General features: G+C 44.3%; 1 protein-coding gene across 7 annotated transcripts in view; it reads right to left on the minus strand.

The window, feature by feature from the left end:
- The window catches only part of TRIM9 (tripartite motif containing 9), a 91,171-nt gene that overhangs the window by 21,169 nt on the left and 48,546 nt on the right, over nt 1-21,456 (minus strand). For 3 of the 7 annotated variants that reach the window (XM_036306672.1, XM_036306652.1, XM_036306632.1), the window contains exons 4-8: nt 13,631-13,741; nt 12,618-12,771; nt 6,358-6,402; nt 3,255-3,412; nt 1,656-1,794 (exon numbers count right to left, since the gene is read on the minus strand). In XM_036306672.1, the coding sequence (XP_036162565.1) occupies nt 1,656-1,794; nt 3,255-3,412; nt 6,358-6,402; nt 12,618-12,771; nt 13,631-13,741 (607 nt within the window). The remainder of the gene's footprint in view (nt 1-1,655; nt 1,795-3,254; nt 3,413-6,357; nt 6,403-12,617; nt 12,772-13,630; nt 13,742-21,456) is intronic. The other 4 variants (XM_036306681.1, XM_036306689.1, XM_036306643.1 and 1 more) reach the window with 2 other exon arrangements.

A 21,456-nucleotide genomic window follows, 5' to 3' on the forward strand; every position in this document is an offset into this window, starting at 1 on the left:
TGTACACATGGAAATGAGGCCATCGCCCTGCAGGGCCTTCTGCATGGCATCTCGGAGGAACTCTTGGAGGGCAATAGCAGTTACCATAGGACTGTGGGGAAAGAGGCAGCTGCTCTCAAGCTGATAGGGCATCCCAGAGAGAAGATGCTAACATGGTCATCCCAGGGAGACTCTAGCTACCACATCCCCTGTAATCCAAATGGAAACAGACCACGTGGACATTTTGCCCTTGAAGAAATCCTTCTCTTTGAATAGCATCCCTCGATGCTATTACACTAACGACTGTGCCCCACACATGGTTTCCATGGCCAGGGGCCTATCAACCGTGCTGTGGGATTTGAAGTTGTGCTTGTTTTTAACCATGTGAACCATTTCAGGGGCGATTGGCACAGGCTGAGGTTTGTGGAAAGTGTGTGTGTGTGTGTGTGGGAGGAGGGGGGGCGGGGAGGGACCCACCACCATAGTTCTTTTAGCTAACTGACAGTGGTCGGCAAACTCATTAGTCAACAGAACCAAATATCAACAGTACAACAATTGAAATTTCTTTTGAGAGCCAAATTTTTTAAACTTAAACTATATAGGTAGGTACATTGTTATTAACTTAATTAGGGTACTCCTAAGGCTTAGGAAGAGCCACACTCAAGGCCAAAGAGCCGCATGTGGCTCGCGAGCCGCAGTTTGCCGACCATGGAGCTAACATCTTGAATTTGACCCAAATCAACATAATTAGTTCTGCAGAGGGACGTTATGGAGAATGCCAGTAGTGTGGGGTCTTCTATGATTAAAATCATACCCAGAAGGTATGATCTGGCACCAACCACAGATACCCTTCATAGGCTGGAGTTCATGGGTTGCAATTGCGTTTAAAATGAAAATGTTAAAAGCCTCAGAGGTTATACCTGGACATCTGAGCTGGATGGCTTGCCTTCGATGACCAAAAATATTTACAGACCAAAATATCTAGAGACTGACTTCATACAGTGTCCCTAGGCATTCTGACCACGCCTAGAGGGACTGGCAAAGACGAAATCGCAAGGTAATGCGGAGTTGCTGGTCTCGTCCTGTCTGGTGCCCACAGGAAGCCTCAGTCCTGGTGCTGCCGGCCTGGGCTTGGGTGTGAAATGGAAGCAGTCCATGCTGGGTGCGCAAGAGTGGCGGGCTGGCCCTCTCTGAACAGCTCCAGCACCCCACCCATCGGCACCACGGTGGGTCAGACACATCGGCAGCTGGAAAGAACCTCGGCCCACCCTCGGGAGCAAGCAAGCACTAACAGGCGATTGAGAAGCATCTGGGCAACACTGGCAATGATGTGGATGGTGGGGAAGGGGAGCCTGCCCTAGAGCCTAGACACATTGGTCTCACATGCGGGGGGACCTTCAGGCCTCCGTGTTTCAGCTTCTTCACCTGCAGCTTATTTAGAGCGTTACCAAAGGGAGCCGACGGCCCGAGCCATTTGAACCGCCGCCGTGGACTCTTTGGTTTGACACATCCACACACCACGGGCTCCCCAGCGCCGGAGAGGACCAGCGGCCTGTGCCAGGGCGCAGAGCGAGTCATGGCCACACTGCGGAGTGCGAGCGCGGCACTGGCGGGGCTACCTCCGGCTCAGACGCCTCGCAGCTCTCGCTCTGAGGGATACTGCTGAAGGGCCTTACCCTCGGACGTCTGGAGGACCAGGGTCTTGCTGTACTGGCTGACTCCTGTTTTGTTGAAGGCCTTGACGCGAGCGTTGTACGTGCTGTTGAAGTGAAGACCGTCCACGGTGCACATGGTCTCCTTTCCGACATACACTTCCTGAGGGTCGACAAATAACAGGCCACCATTTAACGGGAACCCTTGGGAGGCGTTAGGGGGTAGTGTTTCCCAGTGGTTAGGGGAAAAGTGCTTGGGCATCAGATCTGGCTTTGACTCCTGTGAGCTATTGGGCCATTTAATTGACCTCTTTTAGCCTCAGTTTCCTCATCTGGAAAATGGTTATAGTAATACCCAGCTTATGCGGTTATTATGTAAGGATTATATGAGGTCATATAGGCAAACTGACTATCATGGTGCCTTGTATTTAGCATGGCAGCTTAATGAATGGGAGTTATTAGCAGCGAGGGCTTAAACAATTAAAATTGGGTGTCAGAGATAGCATTATACTTGTTATTGTTAGCATAGCACAGTGTATTATACCTATGAGCTCTTTATCCATCAGTGTGATTTGTAAACAACAGATCTGAAAACATGAGGGTGGTCTCCATGCTGTGTTTATAACTCCAATCATGACTTCAGGAACTGTTGCAAGGACTATCCACTCAAAGCCATAGGAGTATAGGTTTTCATCACAGTACAGAATGAAGGGGGAGGAAACAGGGAAGGGAGAAAGAATGACATTTCAAAGGCTGAAAATAAATCCTAGCATTATGCATGTTTAGCAAAGGTTAGGATCTGCCTCCCTCTTTAGCTGCACACTTTGCAACATTATGCTGATGTAATGAGTAAAAATAATTCACGTTCAAAGCACAGCCTTAAAACGTCAACTCTCTGGTGGGACACTAAGGAGACTGGAGTCTGGGATGGCAGCATGCTAAGGGTTTCATATGGATGATCTAAATGACTCTTAAGAATGTTATTATTATCATCCCCATTTTACAACTGAGGACATGAAGGCTCAAAGAGGTGAGGAATGGGCAGCCACCAGCTCGGTGGTGGAGTTTGGACTTGAATGCAGGCATTCAGATTCCAGAGCTCACAGCACTGCATGAACTTTCTCTTAAGAAGGGCAGGACCATGCCTGGCTGATGTGGATCAGTGGTTGAGCATCGACCTATGAATCAGGAGGTCATGGTTTGATTCCCGGTCAGGGCACATGCCTGGGTTGCAGGCTCGATCCCCAGTCAGGGGTGTGCAAGAGGCAGCCAATCAATGATTCTCTCTCATCACTGATCTTTCTCTCTCTCTCTCCCTCTCCCTCCCTCTTCCTTCCTCTCTGAAAATAATAGAAAAGAAGGAGGAGGAGGAGGAGGAGGAGGAGGAGGAGGAGGAGGAGGAGGAGGAGGAGGAGGAAGAAAAAGGCAGGGCCATTTCTATTCAGAAACTCCTCCGTTCATCTCTGATATGATACAAGGAGAAAGCAGGCCTCAGCTGAGGGCAGGCAGACCCTGCCAGATAGCATGTCCCCAGGAGAGGAGGGAGAGTGGGCCTGAGACTGCACGGCGTGGCACTGAGGAAGTCACTGGTTCTGGTTAACCAGGAATAGGCTCTCTGCTTACCCGGAACTGACCACCATTGCCATCATCCAGCTCCAGAATGTATCCTTCAGCGGGCACCGTGGACAGAGGCGGCTGCTTCCAGGACAGCGTGGCGCTGTTGTTGTGGGTGCAGCACTCCTCCAGCTGTAGGATGGGGGTTGCTGGGACTGGAGAGGAAGCTAAACAGAAATTAGTGTAACCCTGGCTTCTGTTGAACTGCAAACATTTCAGTATCTTGGAATGATAAACATTCCTCTGATAAACAAGTGACTAGACAAAGTATCTGGCCCCGAGAAAGGGGGGGGGGGGGGGGGGGGGGGGGGGGGCCCGCAGAGGGGACCTGACCCGGATTCCCTCCCTGCCTCCAGGAGTGGGGCTGCTTCCTGAGCCACTGTGCTGCCCTCTACCAAGTCCAGGTGGCACTTCCTCCCCTAACTCAAGGGGAGACGAGTGCTCTGTTCTCACTCCCTTGAGCATCAAAGACACTACCTCTAAGGGAAATGGTTTGCAAGGGGGATACATTTCCAGTCCAGCCCATAAAAGCCTTTTTAACCTATACCATGGCTGATAAATCTATCATAACATTTATTCTGAGCCCTACATCCCAAGTTTATAAACTTGAAATTGCCTATTCCTGAGGAATATCTCTGAAACCACTATATTTCTAAGGTCCTGTCATTTCTTTTAAACCAGTGACTCTATTCAAGGCCTTGTGCATATAAGTAGCTAAAACAGTATATTTTTGAAAATTTGGTATCAGTTGACACAAACAGTGATTTCTCAGTTTTGAAACTTCTGAGGAACTTTCATCATTCTTTCAAGGTAGCTATACCTTGAAGACAGCACTAGCTCAAGTCAGTTCTTTCTGCAGGGATAGAACCATCACATGGGAGCCTAGAGAGCAGTATGGGAGCAACAGGGCCTATCAGGGAGGGTCAGGGTGTCTTGTGACCTTGGGAGTATCTGTCACAGTGTTACTAGTCACAACATAGCCCTGTCTCCATTTTGTGCTGGGTCTTCTGTGTTACTTAAAACTGACTTCAGACATACAGACATAGAAATGTTATGTAACGAATCGTGAATCATCCAAGTTCCTATATAAACTCGATATATGTATCTGGGGACAATGTTTTTACCAACTGCTTAACAATTATTTTTCAGCACCAAAATATGAATTTATTTTTGTAGCACTTTAAAATAGGAGATGAGCCCTGACCGGTTTGGCTCAGTGGATAGAGCATTTGCCTGCGGACTGAAAGGTCCCAGGTTCGATTCCAGTCAAGGGCATGTACCTTGATTGCGGGCACATCCCCAGTAGGGAGTGTGCAGGAGGCAGCTGATCGATGTTTCTCTCTCATCGATGTTTCTAACTCTCTAGCCCTCTCCCTTCCTCTCTGTAAAAAATCAATAAAATATATTTCAAAAAATAAATAAAATAAAATAGGAGATGGCAGTTTGGCTCACATCCAGGGACATTTAGATGAACAAAAGCTAATTGTGGAAGAGGTATGCTGTACCCAAACTGGACTCTGAATGTCATGCATTGAATTAAATCTGCTCCCCTTGCCAGTCACCCCAACCCAGAGGATGGTTAATTTAATAGCAATATAGGAAACAGGTTCTATGCTGGGTAACCTATGAAACAAAAGCAGTGACTATATATACCATGAGAGATGTGAAGGTGAAGCAGGTCAGTTATCTTATACTTAAGAAAAGACTGTGATACGTTACAAGAAAACCATGCCTGAGTTACTAGAGCAAATATAATTAAATTAAAATTATGACTCGTTAATTCAGTGGTTCTCAACCTTCCTAATGCTACGACCCTTTAATACAGTTCCTCATGTTGTGGTGACCCCCAATTTCATTGTTACAAATTGAACATAATTAAAGCATAGTGATTAATCACAAAAACAATATGTAATTATATATGTGTTTTCCGATGTGAAAGGGTCGTTTGACCCCCAAAGGGTGGCGACCCACAGGTTGAGAACCGCTGTGTTAATTGGAGGTGATCAGCTTAGGAAGGGATATCCTGTTTCAAGTGTCAATGGCATAGAGTTCAGGTGGATCTTATCAGAGAGCATTGGCATCTGTAGCCCCAGAAATCCCAGAACATCTGGACATGGAGAAAGGAGATACATTCATCGCCTCGTTCAATAGAAAGACTACAGGACTGGATGGAGGAAGGAAGAGAGAGAAGACATAACTCCCTCTAATGATTCTAATGACCATATAAACACAAACAGGTATCACCTATGCGTTGTAATTAGAGGGTTAACTTTAGGTTATTATACATGTTAGGAACTTACTTTGTCATTTAAATATTTTCCATATAAAAGAAATACACTTTAGTATATTAACTGTGGAGTAAAATAAGACAAGTTCAAGCTAACCATTCTTCAAAGGGCTTCTAAAGACAAGGAATGATTCTCCTTGGGGATAGTTGCTCTTAACTGGCCATATTGGTTAGAACTTCCATAAATCAACAATTTCTAGAACTCTCTTTATTTCATTAGCTCCCCTATCAGTCTCATTTTACCTTTGTTCATGTTTCAGAAAAGTCTACATGTCATCAATTTTAAAATCAAAGAATAAGATAACAATAAGAAACCAATAAGATGGTGAAACTCAAATTTCCCTATATGGACATAGGTATAATTAAAATGTTAATTGAAATACATAGTGTCATGTATAATTAAAACATGTGAACCTCACTTACTAGTATAAGTCCTCAGTGGGTACATTTTAAAAGACCAAAAGGGTAGAAAAAAATCTAACCACTCACTAGTCTTCAGATCTTAACATTGTCCCAGGTTTAAACAAATAAGCAAACAAAAAAGGGGCAGAGAGAGAGAGAGAGAGAGAGAGAGAGAGAGAGACTACTAGAGAGACTACTACTATTTGCATCGTCTAAATCTATTTCTCAATGTGCTCAGAATTATTTTTTCTTTTTCATTAATTACCCCAAAGTGAGGTTGCATATAAAAGGCAAATGTGACAACATTACGGCTGACATTTTAGAAAAAACATTTGATAGTGGGTGTTATGTTACCCCGTTTTACTTTATTGGGTATAAAATAAATGGTCTACAAGAATCCAAAGTATTTCCAAATTATTTTACCTTTTGTGGTTTGAAAATGGATAGCATCACAGTTCCTGGGCTGAGCTACAAGAAAAAAGGTTTTATTTTATTGAAACTCTTGTTACTGAAGCTACCATAGCTATCTTGAGCTTGACACTTTTGTGATCATTCCTAGACATCATTTTGGGTTTTTTTTCTAAAGAACTAATTTCTCCTATCAGATAGAAGTCTAGAACTTAGCATTCTTTGAGCCCATAAAATCCAGCTTCAGGCTAAAAGTCTCACCCCTTAGAGAGAAAGGGGCAGCTGTTCTTACTGACTTCCCTGAAGGGGCCTGGTAGAGCTATGGCTCAAAATTAAATTTTACAACAGTGTCTTCTTATACCAAAGTTTTCAAGTGTTTTAACTTTTTAAGTCCATTTCATTCAAATTATATCTCAGATTTTTCATATTCATTTAATATTTCCCCCTAATCCTTCAGATAGTGAACGGTCACAGCCACTCGGCATTCCTCTGTGAAAGGGAGCAGGAGTAGGAGGACACTCGAAGGGAAGTGGGCCTCCCACTGTGGACATGAAGAAATAATGATAGGTGGTGGCCTTGAGCACTTACTGAATGCGTGATGGTGGGGTGAAGTTTTACGTGTATTTACTCACTGAATTTTCACAACAACCCCACAGTAACTGGTGCTGTTATTATCTCAATTTTGTAGAGGAGGAAACTGGAACAGAAGGGTTTCATGGCTGGTAAGTGGCAGGGCTGGGATTTAGAGCCAAGCTTACACTGTATTCTACTGCCTCTCTGGTTGGCTGTTCAGTAATAGTGCACTAGAGGGAAGTCCCCACCCTCAATTCCAAGGGGAAGTTTCTTTTTGGTTCCTATATGGGAACGATAAAGCCTCCCAGGAACTGATGGCATGGATTAATGAAATGTTTCACCGCGCAACCCATGGTAGTTGGGAAGGCAATTTTGCTGAGTCACCTTGTCTGAAGGCTCCTTTGTGAACTCATTTCTTTTATGGTGGCTGAGCAATACAAATGGCATCTAAGGGAAAGTTTAGACTTTAGCAGTGGTTCTCAACCTTCTGGCCCTTTAAATACAGTTCCTCATGTTGTGACCCAACCATAAAATTATTCTTGTTGCTACTTCATAACTAATGTTGCTACTGTTATGAATCGTCATGTAAATATCTGATATGCAGGATGGTCTTAGGCGACCCCTGTGAAAGGGTCGTTCGACCGCCAAAGGGGTCGCGACCCACAGGTTGAGAACCGCTGCTTTAGAGGAAGCTGTTTCTGGCAAGCCATCGCTACTACCTTGCTAAGGTTAAACATGAACACAGGTTTTGAGGACATGCCTTTTAGGCCCCCCAAACCATGAACAGATTACATGCAAGTATTGTGTGGACTTGTCTCCACCCCTGCCAAACCTCTGGGCACACTTTCTCCATGATTTATAGGGGAGTCTGTTAAGGTCACACTGTCTTTGCCCATGACCTTGGTACATACTCAGAGCTCTTCCATTCAATACCAGTTAATAAAGTTAAATGTGTCTTAGGTGAGTAGAGGCAGTTAGGGGATTAACAGCTGTTGGTATATGTGCTAAAAAGGCTAGGTGGAGTGTTAAGTGACGGTTTCATCTGGTTCAGAATGAACACACTGGTGTTTCACTTCACCACCCAGACTAGTGAATCTTGGGACACTTTGTATACTTAGACAATTGTGGAGTAATATTTTTCTGGGAGGGCGTAGGTATCTGAAATCTATTCTGAGCCAAGCAGCAGAGACCTTTTAGGAAAAGAATCTTAAAATTTCCTTCCCATGACCTGGGAAAAGCTGACAATACCAACTTAGAATTAAGGAAAAACTAAACAAACAAACAAACAACCCTCCCAAATACCCCCCAAAAACTAACCACACACAAAAACTAATAAAAACAGAAAACAAAGCTTAATCTATTGTTTTTTATAAAAGAAAAGTCTGAGAGACCAAACACCACTCTCAATAGTATAGAGGGAGGATAAGATAATTTTCTAATCAAAATGCAACCAGAGAACGTGTCGTTAAAATTTTGGGATGCTTGAACAAAGCAGGTACCAGCAATCTCCACTTAGATCTCAATTGCTTGGGGGTGATGTGAAATCAGAAAGATCAGATTAGTTAAATCCTTAGTTAATAATAGAATAAGTTTAAGCAGTGCATTCTTGCCAAATAGTAACTGACCTAAATGGAAACATGTAAAAACCAACAACAGAACTATCTTCTTTCATATCAAGAAAAAAAAAGGCATCTGAGATGAAATACCAAAACCAAAGGGGTGTTAAAATTTTGATTCAAGAAGTAAGAAAAAAAAAGAAAAGAAAAAAGTAAGTAGAAATTTTAGCTGTCAGTTTGAGTCATAACTTTAAATGTATATTTTCAGTAATTTGGAAAATATTTTAACTTTCTACTATAATCCACAGAAGACAATTGGAACCATTAAAAACACTGACTTACACATATTGTTAGTTTCACAATGGTCAGGTTCCTTAAAATGCTACTTAAATTTTGGTCATTTATACATGCAATTTCTTTTTCTTTTAAATATATTTTATTGATTTTTTACAGAGAGGAAGGGAGAGGAATAGAGAGTTAGAAACATCGATGAGAGAGAAACATAGACCAGCTGCCTCCTGCACACCCCCTGCTGGGGATGTGCCCGCAACCAAGGTACATGCCCTTGACCGGAATCGAACCTGGGACCCTTCAGTCCACAGGCCAACGCTCTATCCACTAAACCAAATGGGTTACGGCGGGGGTGCAGTTTCTTGAGATATTTTTTTTACTGATAAGGTATGAAAGTGCAGTTTATTAGATGACCGCAAATATACTAAAAAATAAAGTCTAACGCTACACCGATACAGATGTATAGATGTTAACAGATATCAAAGAGGCCAGTGGACATCTTCGCAACAGCCAGCCAAGTTCCAGGGCATCCTGAGCTTTGGCTTTTTCCTTCCGTCGCAAGCATCTGACAGATAGAAATGATTCAGATTCTAAAGAGGAATGGCTCTCACTGAATTAAACTTTAAGGAGCACAAAACAAAACATATACATGAACTCTGCAGAGGGACACCAATCAGAAGTAAATTACATTAAGATGAAGTTTTAAAAAGAAAAGGAAAAGGGAATAACCCAGCCTCCTCTGCAATGGCCTATTATATCACCTTCATACATGACTGTTCTGCATACTTTTGTGTCCCGGGTGAATTTCTGCGGTGTGTTGTGCATTTGGGCCTTTAGAGTGCTCGGCCCTCTCTGCTGGATGCACAGAATAATGGGCTGTCCACACAGCTGGGTCCATGCTTCTCTCTGGTGCAGCCTGAACAGCCGGGTGACGGTGCTTTAGGAATGAGGTCTGTGAGGCCTAGCCCATAAACCTGAAGCTCCCAGACCAGATGAAGGGCCTGTTCACTCCAACACAATGGCTACCATCCGACCGTGTGGCCTGGTTGCCACGGTGGGCAGAAGGACAAGACTCAGTGATAGTGAACGGGGGAGGAGAGGCTCTGCCAGCTGCTGGAAGCTCTTCAGCATCTGGAGGCTCTTATCCTCCACCTGTCCCTCCTCTGCTGCCCCATCAGCAAGGCTAACTGGGTTGGCTCGATTTTTTTCTCTCCCACCAAAAGCCCTTACATTGTCCTTTTGTGACATATTTTCTCCTTTGAGCTGCTTGTGACATAACCTTTGAACGATTTTACCTCCTTGAAAGAATTGGGTACAGAGAGATGCTGATGGAGGGGCTCTAACCACTACTCAGGCGGCTGTATTTCACAGGCTACTGCATCGGTGTTAAAGAAAAAATTATTTTTATTTATTTATTTATTTATTTAAAATATATTTTTATTGATTTCAGAGAGGAAGAGGAAGAGAGAAACATCAATGATGAGAGAGAGGATTATTGATTGGCTGCCCCCTACATGCCCCCTACTGGGGATGAAGCCTGCAACCTGGGCATGTGCCCTTGTCCGGAATTGAACGGGGGACCCTTCAGTCCGCAGGCCGACTCTCTATCCACTGACCCAAACCGGCTAGGGCATATTTATTTATTTTGAAATATGTTTTTATTTAATTTTAGAGAGAGAAGAAGAGAGAGGGAAACATCTGTCTCCTGCACACCCCCACTGGAGATCTAGCCGGCAATCCAGACATGTGTCCTGACCAGGAATCGAACTGGTGACCTCTCAGTGCATGGGACAATGCTCAACCAATGAAGCCACATCAGCCAGGGAAAAGAAGAATATTTAAACAGCAAGAAAGAGTTGCTGCAACAAAAAACTAAATTTCTAAGTTTCAGAGAGGAATCTAGTGGTTCCTGGAAGAAGCCGCTTAGTAAGGCACTAGCTTTACAGTGCAAACGGGAAGTAGCAGGTGTGGATTCCGGAGTCAGGCTCCCTGGCTTTGAATCCGGGGCCTGGCACTCACTAGCTGTGTGAGTCTAGGCAAGTAACTCAGTCTTCCTGTGCCTCAGTTTCCTCAGCTGCCTCGTGGCGTGGTGAGAATAAAATGAGTTAACCCATGGAAAGCACTTAGAAGAGTGATTTGGTGAGCAGTCTACAAATGCTAGGCATTCTTGTCACTGTGGCAAAGCATTTTTGTTTGCAATCTGTACTCTGCTTCAATGTGAACGAGGGCATTGTTCCATAGCAATACATGGTGAACAACAGAATGAGAAAACTGGAAATAAAAGAGGGTGAAGATCCATTCAGAAGCTACACTTCACTGCGTGACGGGGCCATCAGCACGTGGCCCCACACCTTGCAGAGTTACATGGTTCTGTCTGTCTGCTAAAGGAAGCACGTAGATTTTTCTTAGGAAACAAAAATTTTAAAGTATGTGTCTGTTAAGCCATTTAATTATGTGGATGCTTAAGTTGGGAGAAGCAAAGAGCAAATCAATTTCTTACGGAAACATCAGAAAGTGACTAATCATGCAGAGAACAGACCCAGGACTGCCCGGGGGTGGGGATGTGGAGGGAGGGGTGTGGCTGACTAAAGGGGTAGCCTGAGGGAGCTCTCTGTGGTGATGCAATAGTTCCGCACCTCGATTGCACGGATGGCTACCCACCTGACAAAATGGCAGAGGACTAGACACACACAATGTGCCAATGTCTACTTCCTGGTTTTGACATTATTTGCTAGTTATGCAAGATGTAACCATTGATAGAAACTGGATTAAAGGTACACCGGGCCTCTCCTTACTATTGCAACTCCCTGTAAATATATAATTATTTCCATATAAAAAGTAAAAAAAAAATCCTCTCAGAAATATTTTTCAAATGGATATTACTTATGCTGCCATTAAAATATCATTGCATGATTGGTTTGAGTTTTTATTTTGATTTGAAAGAGTTAATTTCCTTAAGATAATTTTAAGCATTTTTCCTTTCCCTCAGCCACCCCCAAATCTCAGAGATCCTGCCATAGCCTTTAATCACATAAATAAAAACGTTAACATTTATTTCAAATTTTTATTTTCTTTCTCCATCCAGGCCCAATTTTTCTGACCAGTACTGGCAAGCTGCTGATCTTCAATTTCCCACTAATCCATGTCCAATCATTTGCTCACTATCTACCCATGTGGAAGCAGTCATTGCAATTCTGAACTCTCTTGATTATTGTCAATATTTCTGGGTTACTTTAAAAAAATATATTTTGTATTTCTTTATTGATTTTAGAGAGGAAGGGAGAAGGAGAGATAAAAACACCAATGATGAGAGAGAATCACCGATGGGCTGCCTTCTGCACACCCCCCACTGGGGATCGAGCCCATAACCCAGGCATGTGCCCTTGGCCGGAATCGAACCTGGGACCCTTCAGTCCGCAGACTGACGCTCTATCCACTGAGCCAAGCTGGCCAGGGCCTGGGTTACTTTTTTACTTTTTGCATTAAGATAACATTTATGTACTGTGATTCTCTCTCTCTCTCTCTCTCTCTCTCTCTCTCTCTCTCTCTCTCTCCCCCCACCCACCCCCCGCTGTTCTCTGATGCTGAGCCTCTGAAATCCCTAAGATTCTCAAACTGACAAGCCCTGAGTTTGTTCTGAGAGGTAGGTTACACAGCTACCAGGTACGTGTCCATTACACAGTAAGACAGGAGCCATTCCGGGTTTTGTAACGTTAACCACAGGCGTGTGTGTTTACCTTCCCACCTCTCAGGTGATTTATAAACCTGGCAGCTGCATTTTGTTTGCCTTGACCCTGCTTTAAGCACCTGTCTCCACTCGGCTGGTTCTATGACTGGGGGGACCCAGGCACCCACCTTTCATCTGCACGAAGTCGAGCTGGTGAATGGACTGCAGCAGAGGGCTGTTGTCCAGACTCAAGTCGAAGTCTGTGGTCATCCTGGGAGTGAGCGTGCCTTTCCCCCACTGGTCCTCAGTCAGGTGCACTCTCCTTATGAGGGCGTCAGAAATCTAGTCACATCAAAGACCACAGCCTAAGAAATACACCACCACAGTGGCCACAGGACACTGCCCTCAACTCTGCCCGAGTGTCACCAGCAACCTTCCTTGGGACTCACACCTTCCTGACTCTGTGCAGGTGGTGAGGAGCCGGTAAGGGTGAGGGTGACCCATGATTTAGCAGGCAAATCTGGATACTTCTGTGAGTCAGAGGGGGTGATATAAAAATCAGCAGCTGTTAATTGGTCTAATAGACAAACCTGGATGGATGATCATGCTGTTTAGGACTGATCAGCTTAAAGCCAGCAACATTAAATAATGCTATGTTGGTGACTAATGACTCCTACTAGAACCAATAACCCTGATTCTCACCTGAGGTGTGGGTATCCTGTCATACTTGGAAATGAGTTTTACAAGTAGTTTAGAGAGGCTGCCTATGATAATCTGTAGAATGGGATTTGTTATACTTTAAGGCATCATCCTCTTCATGTATCGCTCTGTTCTTTGGCAGAGAGCGCTTTCATTTCTTATATTTAGTCTCTATCATTCTTGGCCAGTTTGGCAGAAAGTGACTCGCAAGTGATCTACATGGTCCTTAATGAAAGGTCCCTTAATCATTGGGATTGAAAGTTAAATAAAATTCAACTGACATCATAGCATCTCACTAACACAACTAATACTGAAGAAATCACGAGACATCCAAGGAATTGAAAAACTTCACTCTTTTGGGGGGAAATCATGGACATATTGACAGTAGGAGGTGCCAAGAAGATAGAAACCTTTCATACTTAGGACTGGTCGGAATCTGGCCTTGGTAGAGTCAAACTCATGGGGCACTGAGAATCTGAAGCAGAAACTAATTGATACTTACCTGCAAAAAGCCACTAGGATCATTTTCCTTTATCACCTCCAGGCAGTACTCCATGAGACCCGTGGTCTGGCGCAATTTCACTGTGCAGTGAGAGATCTGATCTCGAACCACCTAGGATCAATGACAGAACAGAATGGTCCAAAAATGGCAGAGAGTAGAAAAGAAGCAAACCGGGACTCTGGAAAGCTTCTTCAAACCAGAATCCAAGAGCATCATGGAGCAAAACTGAATTTATGAGACTGTTTTGTGGCAATGTCTGCTGTGGACAACGACCCCAGAGGACAGCTTGGATAATGGCTCTTACAGAAACTTGTAACAACAGGACCCACCAGAAAGTCTTGCAGATTGAAATCATGAGAGCCTGGCTACCTTGGTACCTCCAAGGACATCTTCCACAGGCCCCCTTACTCTCCTCTTGGGAAGCGGAGACCCTGAGCTGCTGGAAGTCGGGGGTCACGGAGAGTTCGTGAAGGAGCTGAGCCACTTGAGGTTCGGCGGCAGCTCCCGCGCTGGAACACAGTAGCCCACCTTCTCCCACCGCTGCTTGTCCCTTCTAAACAGCAGACATCACCATCTGAACCCAGTTCCTTTCTCAATCTGACTCTTCAGGTGGGTGGTGGAGTGGGGGGTGGAGGTGGGACTTGTTGGAAAACAATGAGCTAATGACCAGCAAGCCAGAGAGAGATGGCTGCAGAATTAAGTTTTAGAATAACCGGCTTAGAATCAGCTCATTTTGGAAAGCAGTTTTAAAGGCTGTCCTATTTGCCAAGCTGTGAGTCAGCTTTAACCTAGAAAGGCAGTTTCTGCCTCTGGGAAGTTGTCTCTGCCCAGTGTCAAACGCAGGACAGCCCCTGTTCATCCTGTGTGTCCTTTGCTCAGTGACCCAAACCCTGAGATGGTTTCTGAAGCACAGAGTTGAACAAGATTTCCCTGGGAATCGCAATCACTCACATGCGGATATTCATGCTACTTTGCAAAAGCCTCAGAAACATCCAGCAGCCCAGATTTCACAGATAATAACTAAAGGAGTTTAAATAATTATTTGATGTCTTTTCCTTGTTCCCTCTTTCCATTTATTATAAATTTATTTTCCTTTGAAGATTATTACATATACTTTCCAAAACAACTGAAAGGGAGATGGGGAAAAATCAAATCATCTCACTTCTCTTTATTTTTTCTTTTTAATAAATACTTTTTCTCATAGCATGCTCATCATAGCATCTGGAGGGATACCACTAATGAATTTTTAGTCTAAGTAAATATTAACATTCTATTTCTCCTGGTTCAAGAAATTCTTTTAAAGTATAATGTATACTATCCCATCACAGTTTAAAACCAATTCCCCTAATTATGAGGTAATCCATTTTTTTTTTTCTATTTGAGATACAAGTACTTTAAAGATGCATGCTTGAATGTATTCTTCACAGGTCATTTTGGTCAATGGGGGAGTTTCTATGTGTACCATCATGTCTTAAAGCAGTGGTTCTCAACCTTGGCAGCACATGAGAATCACCTGGGAATCTTTTTAAAATCCTGATTTCTGGGCATCATCCTCCGGAAATTCTGTTTCTTTGTTACTAATGTTGTGGCCTCACCCCATAATAAAGAAACAGAATTTCCAGAGGATGAGGCCCAGAAATCAGGATTTTAAAGAGATTCCCAGGTGATTCTTAATGTGCAGCCAATGTTGAGAGCCACTGTCTTAAAGCAAGATAACCAATTAATGCTTGGAACTGACTCATTTGTGAGTTACAGGTGAAGCACCTTGGCCATTAGATTCATTGAATACAATAAAGAATTCTCCTGTTATTTTCGTAGAGTTGAATGTTATCTCCCATATTATCATTACATTCACTGAAACTTTTTTTTTTTGAGAAAGAACATCTGTATTTTGTCACATGCCACCAAACAGACCTTCTGCGACTTTTGCTCCTACATGGTGGGAGCAGAGGACCACAGAATTCGCCAAATGAAACTGAAAGGAACTGCCCATAATAACAGGCTTGCAATCAATAATAATTGTGGCTTAATTATTAGAGTTGGGCCCCTAAAGAGTTCTGATGAGAGCAGCTGAAGGTTTGAAGTTGTTTACAGTGTGCCTAATTTTCCCAAATGTCTTCATTCTAATAGATTAACTGAACTCTTAGCCAGTAGTAGTTTTATTGGGATTGAGCTGATTATTGGCTTAAATTTGTTGCCTTTTCTTTCTAGTAATAGCTGTAGCCAGTCAAATGCTATATAATTATTTTAAAATTCTTTGTGAACTTGAGCAGATATTCTTCTTTCTTCCTTCCCTCCCTCCCCAATCTCTCTCTCTTTCTCTCTCTCTCTCTCTCTCTCCTATTATGAATCAATGGTAAAATAGCTGAAGTAAGCAGTATGACAAGCCAATAATATCCCTAGTGTAAATTTGTACTCAGTGATATGGCCATATAAGTAGTTTTTAACAAACATAATGGGACCATAACAGGCAATACATAGTAAATAATAACAAAGATAATGACGACAATAATAATAATGATTCTCACAAAATCCAACAGTACATTAAGATTCAAAATCAAGCATTCTATAGATAATTACAATTGGGATATGGAGACCTTCTATAAATATGAAAAGCTACATAAAACAGTTAGCTTTGTCAATATACTCGACATTCTCACTGAGTAATTTTGTTAGTATGTTTTACCAACCACATATGGAAATTAAAGAATATACTTTCCCGAATATTTTTGAATAACCATAACTTTCTTTTTCCAGAGGGTCTTGGAGTTGAAAGGTAATTAAGACACCTATCACACACTATTCAACATAGGAATTCATTAAAAAATATTGGAGATAGAGAGGGGATATTGGGGGGATAAGGACACATTTGTAATATCTTATTCAATAAAGGGAAAAATACACTTAAGATAATTATTTCAAATTCTGAACATTACATAAATAACAATAATTATCTGATATTCCTTTGGGTTTAGCAAATGAAAAATAGCATTTGTAAAGTTCCTGAGAAAAGCATAGATCTCATTAATGAGACAACTTACTGTAACTTGTTACAAATTCCCTGTGAGGATCTCACAGAGAGGACAATACTCAGGGCCTTGCTCAGCGAGGGCAGACCTGGGAAGGATGTTAACAAACATGCAGACAGGACAGGAACCTGGGATCCAGTCTATCTGTTCGTCAGGAGGATATTGCCTAGGAGTTCCAAATATGACCTGGTAATATTTCTTGAAAGCTCAAAAGCTTTTCTACTCTCCAGTAGCTTTCAGACATTTGCTTTAGTTCACCACATCCTGAAAATAGATATTTGGCTCCCAGTGCTTTTTTCAAATCACAAAATAGTATCAACTGTGATTTACATTTCAAATAGTTTTCCTAAAATATGGCCACATCTGCATATGTCTCAAAGCCTTTTTTAAAAAAAGTTTTTAAAAATAGTTCACCCAACTTTGTGAACTATTTTATAGGATGATCAATTATAAACTCAGGCCACTAAAGAATGTCTGAGGTTCAGAACAGTGACACCGATGCATAGGCTAATTCTACACTATAAACTACTAGAGGCCCGGTGCACAAACTCATGCATCAGTGGGTTTTTTTGGCCTGTCCGGTGATTGTGGCTGATCGGGGCAGGCTGCAGGAGGTTGGCTGTGGGAGCACACTGCCCACCAGGGGGCAGCTCCTGCGTTGAGTGTCTGCCCCCTGGTGATCAGTATGTGTCATAGCGACTGGTCAACTGGTCATTCAGTCGACCGGTTGTAACCGTCGCTTAGGCTTTTATATATAGATGGTTTATGAAGAGTAAGCCTCTAGGAGCCCTTCTTCAGTGTGCTGAGGGAAACCAGATTTTCAGTCATTCTCTCTCCTTAATAACATCAATAATAACAGCAAATATTTTTTGGGTACTGTGTTCAGCGTTTTTCAATGTCAGATGAAGTGATGACTACTTCAGCCTTATTTTACAGGTAAAAGAAATGGAGACTTAACACTTGCCCACAGTTAGAGACCCAGTAAATGATAAAGGGTGTCCTCAAACCCCATTCACTCTGACACAGAGACTGACTGGGCTCTTCACCACTCAGCTCCGTCTTGCCTCTGAAGCAGAACTGCTCAATGTGCTCAAGCCATCAGCGCTCTCAGAGAGGGCCTGAGCAGACTGTAAAGGCTGTCTTTATACACGCTCGCTTTCCAGCACCCCCAGCCTTTTGGATTGCTCAGGAAGAGAAAGTTGCCAGAACACACACACACACACACACACACACACACACACACACAACTCTCCTCTTTGTCAGCAAAAAGCTTCCCCAGAGAACTTGGCCAAAGGAAGCGGAAGACCATAAGATGATCCCTGCCAGACTGTGAGGGATGGGTTAGCCAACAAAGACAGAAAGAACTGTGCTTGGCAAGTGATGTCCCTAAAAGGCCAGTCCTTTCTCACAAATCTGAGTAGCAACAGAAGTGACAAGAAAGGGAAAAGGCAGGAGGAGAACAGCAGCAAGGGAGACAGGGAGGCTGGCATCGGCAGTCACGGTGTCGGCACTGCTGGCTGTTTTTAGAAGCAGTGACAGATACAATCAGCTGAAACAGCAGAGAAACAAATCACTCCAGACAGAAGACAGAACAGCTTTGCTGTCGTGGGGGACACCCAGCCACCTGTCTCCGGTTTCCATAGCCCTTTGGGATCTGGGGCAGGGAACTCTGCCCTGGGCAGAGTGAAATGAGGGCAGGCCCCTCTGCTCAGCAGCCCCCAAGAGCTTTAGTGTACTCTGTGGGGCAGAGCCCCAGTGATGCGTTAATACTGCTCCTGTGTGGTCTCCATCTGCGTCCACAGCACAGCCTGTAACGCGTTTTCATACAGTACCATCTGCAGAGGCAGCACTAAGGAGGGGCCTGGGGAGCTTCATGCCCCTCTGCCACCTTTTGATATAAATAAGTGATGCTTTCTTAATCGCTGATTTCCTCTTCCATCCAGATTCCTGCCCTTAACATCGTCCCAAATAGGAAACTTGAAGTTGCCACGATAGTCACCATCCATATAATTTATCACAAACTGTTCGCTGTGTTCAGTTTTATAATGCCAGGAAAGTGTCTACAATATTTTAGAAAAGACATTTCCATTGAGAAAACATTACAATGTTATGGCTAGATACTAAAACCGTTGGCCCATTATTTAGGGAAAACCCCAGCTGTACGGCTCATTTCCTAAAGACAACTGTGTTTTTATTTTAGATCACTCTATGTGATTGATTCAAAAGGTATCTTGAGTTCTGCTATAGCAACCAGAGTTCTGGCTTTCTGAAGCTGCTAAAATGAAGGGCTAGAGTGGCGATCGGTTAATAATGGCAGAGCAGCGACAGAATCAGAACACGTGGATCAGTCCTCATGACTACCCGGATGGAGCAAGGCCGGGGTGCAGTGTGCTAACCACCGTCTGCCTCCCTCCACACTCTGCCGAATCCCACAGGCGAGAACGTAAGCTGCCACGAGCACACACCTCCCAAAGTTTGGGCAACGCCAGGGCCAGCTCTCCCGTGATTCCCTCTGTGACCCTTTCAGCTGCAAGTAATTGTACCCTCCTCCTAACTTCCATGCTCTGGCCACCTCCCCTCTGAAAGCTCACTCTCTACCTGTGTTGAAGTCCTCTGTGGGTGTGATTTATCTCATCCCCTGAAATGTAAGCTCTGTAAGGGCACGTCTCATCCTGAGCCCCCTCTTCTCTCCTCCCCTGCTCCCTCCCTCCCCCCAGCACTCAGCTCCTAGCAGGTGTGCATTAGGTGCTGGCGGACTGATGAGATGGTGGGGACGGGGACAGGCCTTCTCTGTGCATTGTGCAGACGGTGGTTAGCACACTGCACCCCGGCCTTGCTCCATCTGGGTAGTCATGAGGACTGATCCACGTGTTCTGATTCTGTCGCTGCTCTGCCATTATTAACCGATCGCCACTCTAGCCCTTCATTTTAGCAGCTTCAGAAAGCCAGAACTCTGGTTGCTATAGCAGAACTCAAGATACCTTTTGAATCAATCACATAGAGTGATCTAAAATAACAATGTGCTTCTACAGATTCTGGGCTCTGAAGCCAGGTTACCAGCCCTGGAATCCTGGATCCATGGACCAGTTCCTAATATCATGGTGCCATGGCTTCTCACCTCTAGAATGGGGATAAGAGTAAGAATGACCTTGTGGAGGTGTTGGGAGGAATTGAGGAGTTGATCCCTGCAGCACGGTTTGCACATTGCTGCCTCAGAGCAGGTGTCCCCGAGTGTGAGCGATTGCTATTCGGAAAGCTGGGGCTTGGTTGCCAAGAATGCTCATTCTTGTGTTGCTCCCTGGGCAGCTATAGAATCACATTTCAGAGCATGTCTGGATTTTAATTCAGTTTTTAAAAAAATGGCGACTCTTGAAGAATGTTTCACTCAGACCTAATGCGACTATCTAGGAGGAAAATGTTTATGGAGTAGAAATATTTCCCAGGTTGTTGCAGCTAAATCGATAAGATTGATCTCCACCTGATAAAACTTTCAGGGAATTTTTTTGGGTAAAAAACAGTAGTTTTAATACTGCTCCCACTTTCTTCCCCACGTATTAGGAATCACTACAAGTATGTTGCCATGAGACACAGCCCAGTGGTCCTTCAGGGAATTCAAACGCAAATAACTTGATCCCAGACTTTAGGAGATTGGAGTCTGGGAACTGATGAGCTAGAGATAGCCATGTGGGTAAAACTAGCCATTATTCCACACTTTGCGAATTAAGCACCACCCAGGTGCCTCCTTTGCAAGCCCAGGGCCTCCTGATTACCTTCAGCTCTAGGGCACAGGCTCCACCAGGCGGGGCGAGTTGGTTGTAAGATGAACCTGGGAGGGTCTTCCAGTTAGACTCAGCACCAGGAACCAGTATTGGTCTCTCTGGAAGGAGTGTTATAATCCCCAGCCTGGGACACTTTCCTTTCCGCACTCCTGGCTCAGATTCAACTTCAGGATGTGCAGTTTTCTCTATCAAGGACTCTGCCATGCCTCTCCTTGATCAAATTGTGCTTTCGCCGTCTCACCAGGAACGCTCAAAGACATGGTTCTGACCCAGCGCCAGAGGAGGTCTCACTGGCCGCCTTCATCATGGGCATAGCTCTCGTCAGGCTTTTCTGGGCTGGGCCCCTGGGTCACAGCTCAGCCTTCTGTCCGCCTCCATTCCACAGGCCCCTTCAGTGACAGCTGGGCAAGTCACAGAGGCAGGGGAGAAAGGGTTATATTCCAGCCCCATGATGGCCCTGGCTTTGGGGAAGGAAGAAGCAGGTATGTGGCTCGTCATGTGTTTTGAGGAGCAACAGGTGGGCATTGGAGGAGGGTGCCTTAGAGGAGGCGGCTGGAGTGGGGGTTTTCTTCACCTCTGGGGAGAAGCGGGCATCTTCCAGGGGAAATGGTGCTCTTTATGGTGCTGCCCAGCTCCCTGTGAGTTTGAGCTCCAGGTCCTGGTGTGGGGGTGGGGCGCATAGGAAGGACTGGTGACTGCTGTTCAGGGCTCAGCATGGCAGTCTTGCTGCAGGCTTGCCCAGGCCTCCATGCCCCTGTTAGCACCTGGTTCCCTGCCTTGTTTCTCATAACCACGAACTGGGTACTGGCCTGGCTTGAAGCTTCCCTGCCACCAAGCTGTAGTCTAAAATCTTGTCAGTTGTGTTCTCTTATTTCTTCATTTTCAAACTTTTCCTTGGGTCTCCTATTGGATCCGTCTGTTAGACGTAGGGCAGTTCTCTTATCTTCTAGGGACTAGAGCTTATCCCAAACTTGCATGGATACCTGATACTAACTGCAATGGTCACCAGCTCTCAGCT

The sequence above is a fragment of the Myotis myotis genome, unplaced genomic scaffold (genome assembly GCF_014108235.1).
Source record: "Myotis myotis isolate mMyoMyo1 unplaced genomic scaffold, mMyoMyo1.p scaffold_m19_p_1, whole genome shotgun sequence".
NCBI classification, from domain to species: domain Eukaryota; kingdom Metazoa; phylum Chordata; class Mammalia; order Chiroptera; family Vespertilionidae; genus Myotis; species Myotis myotis.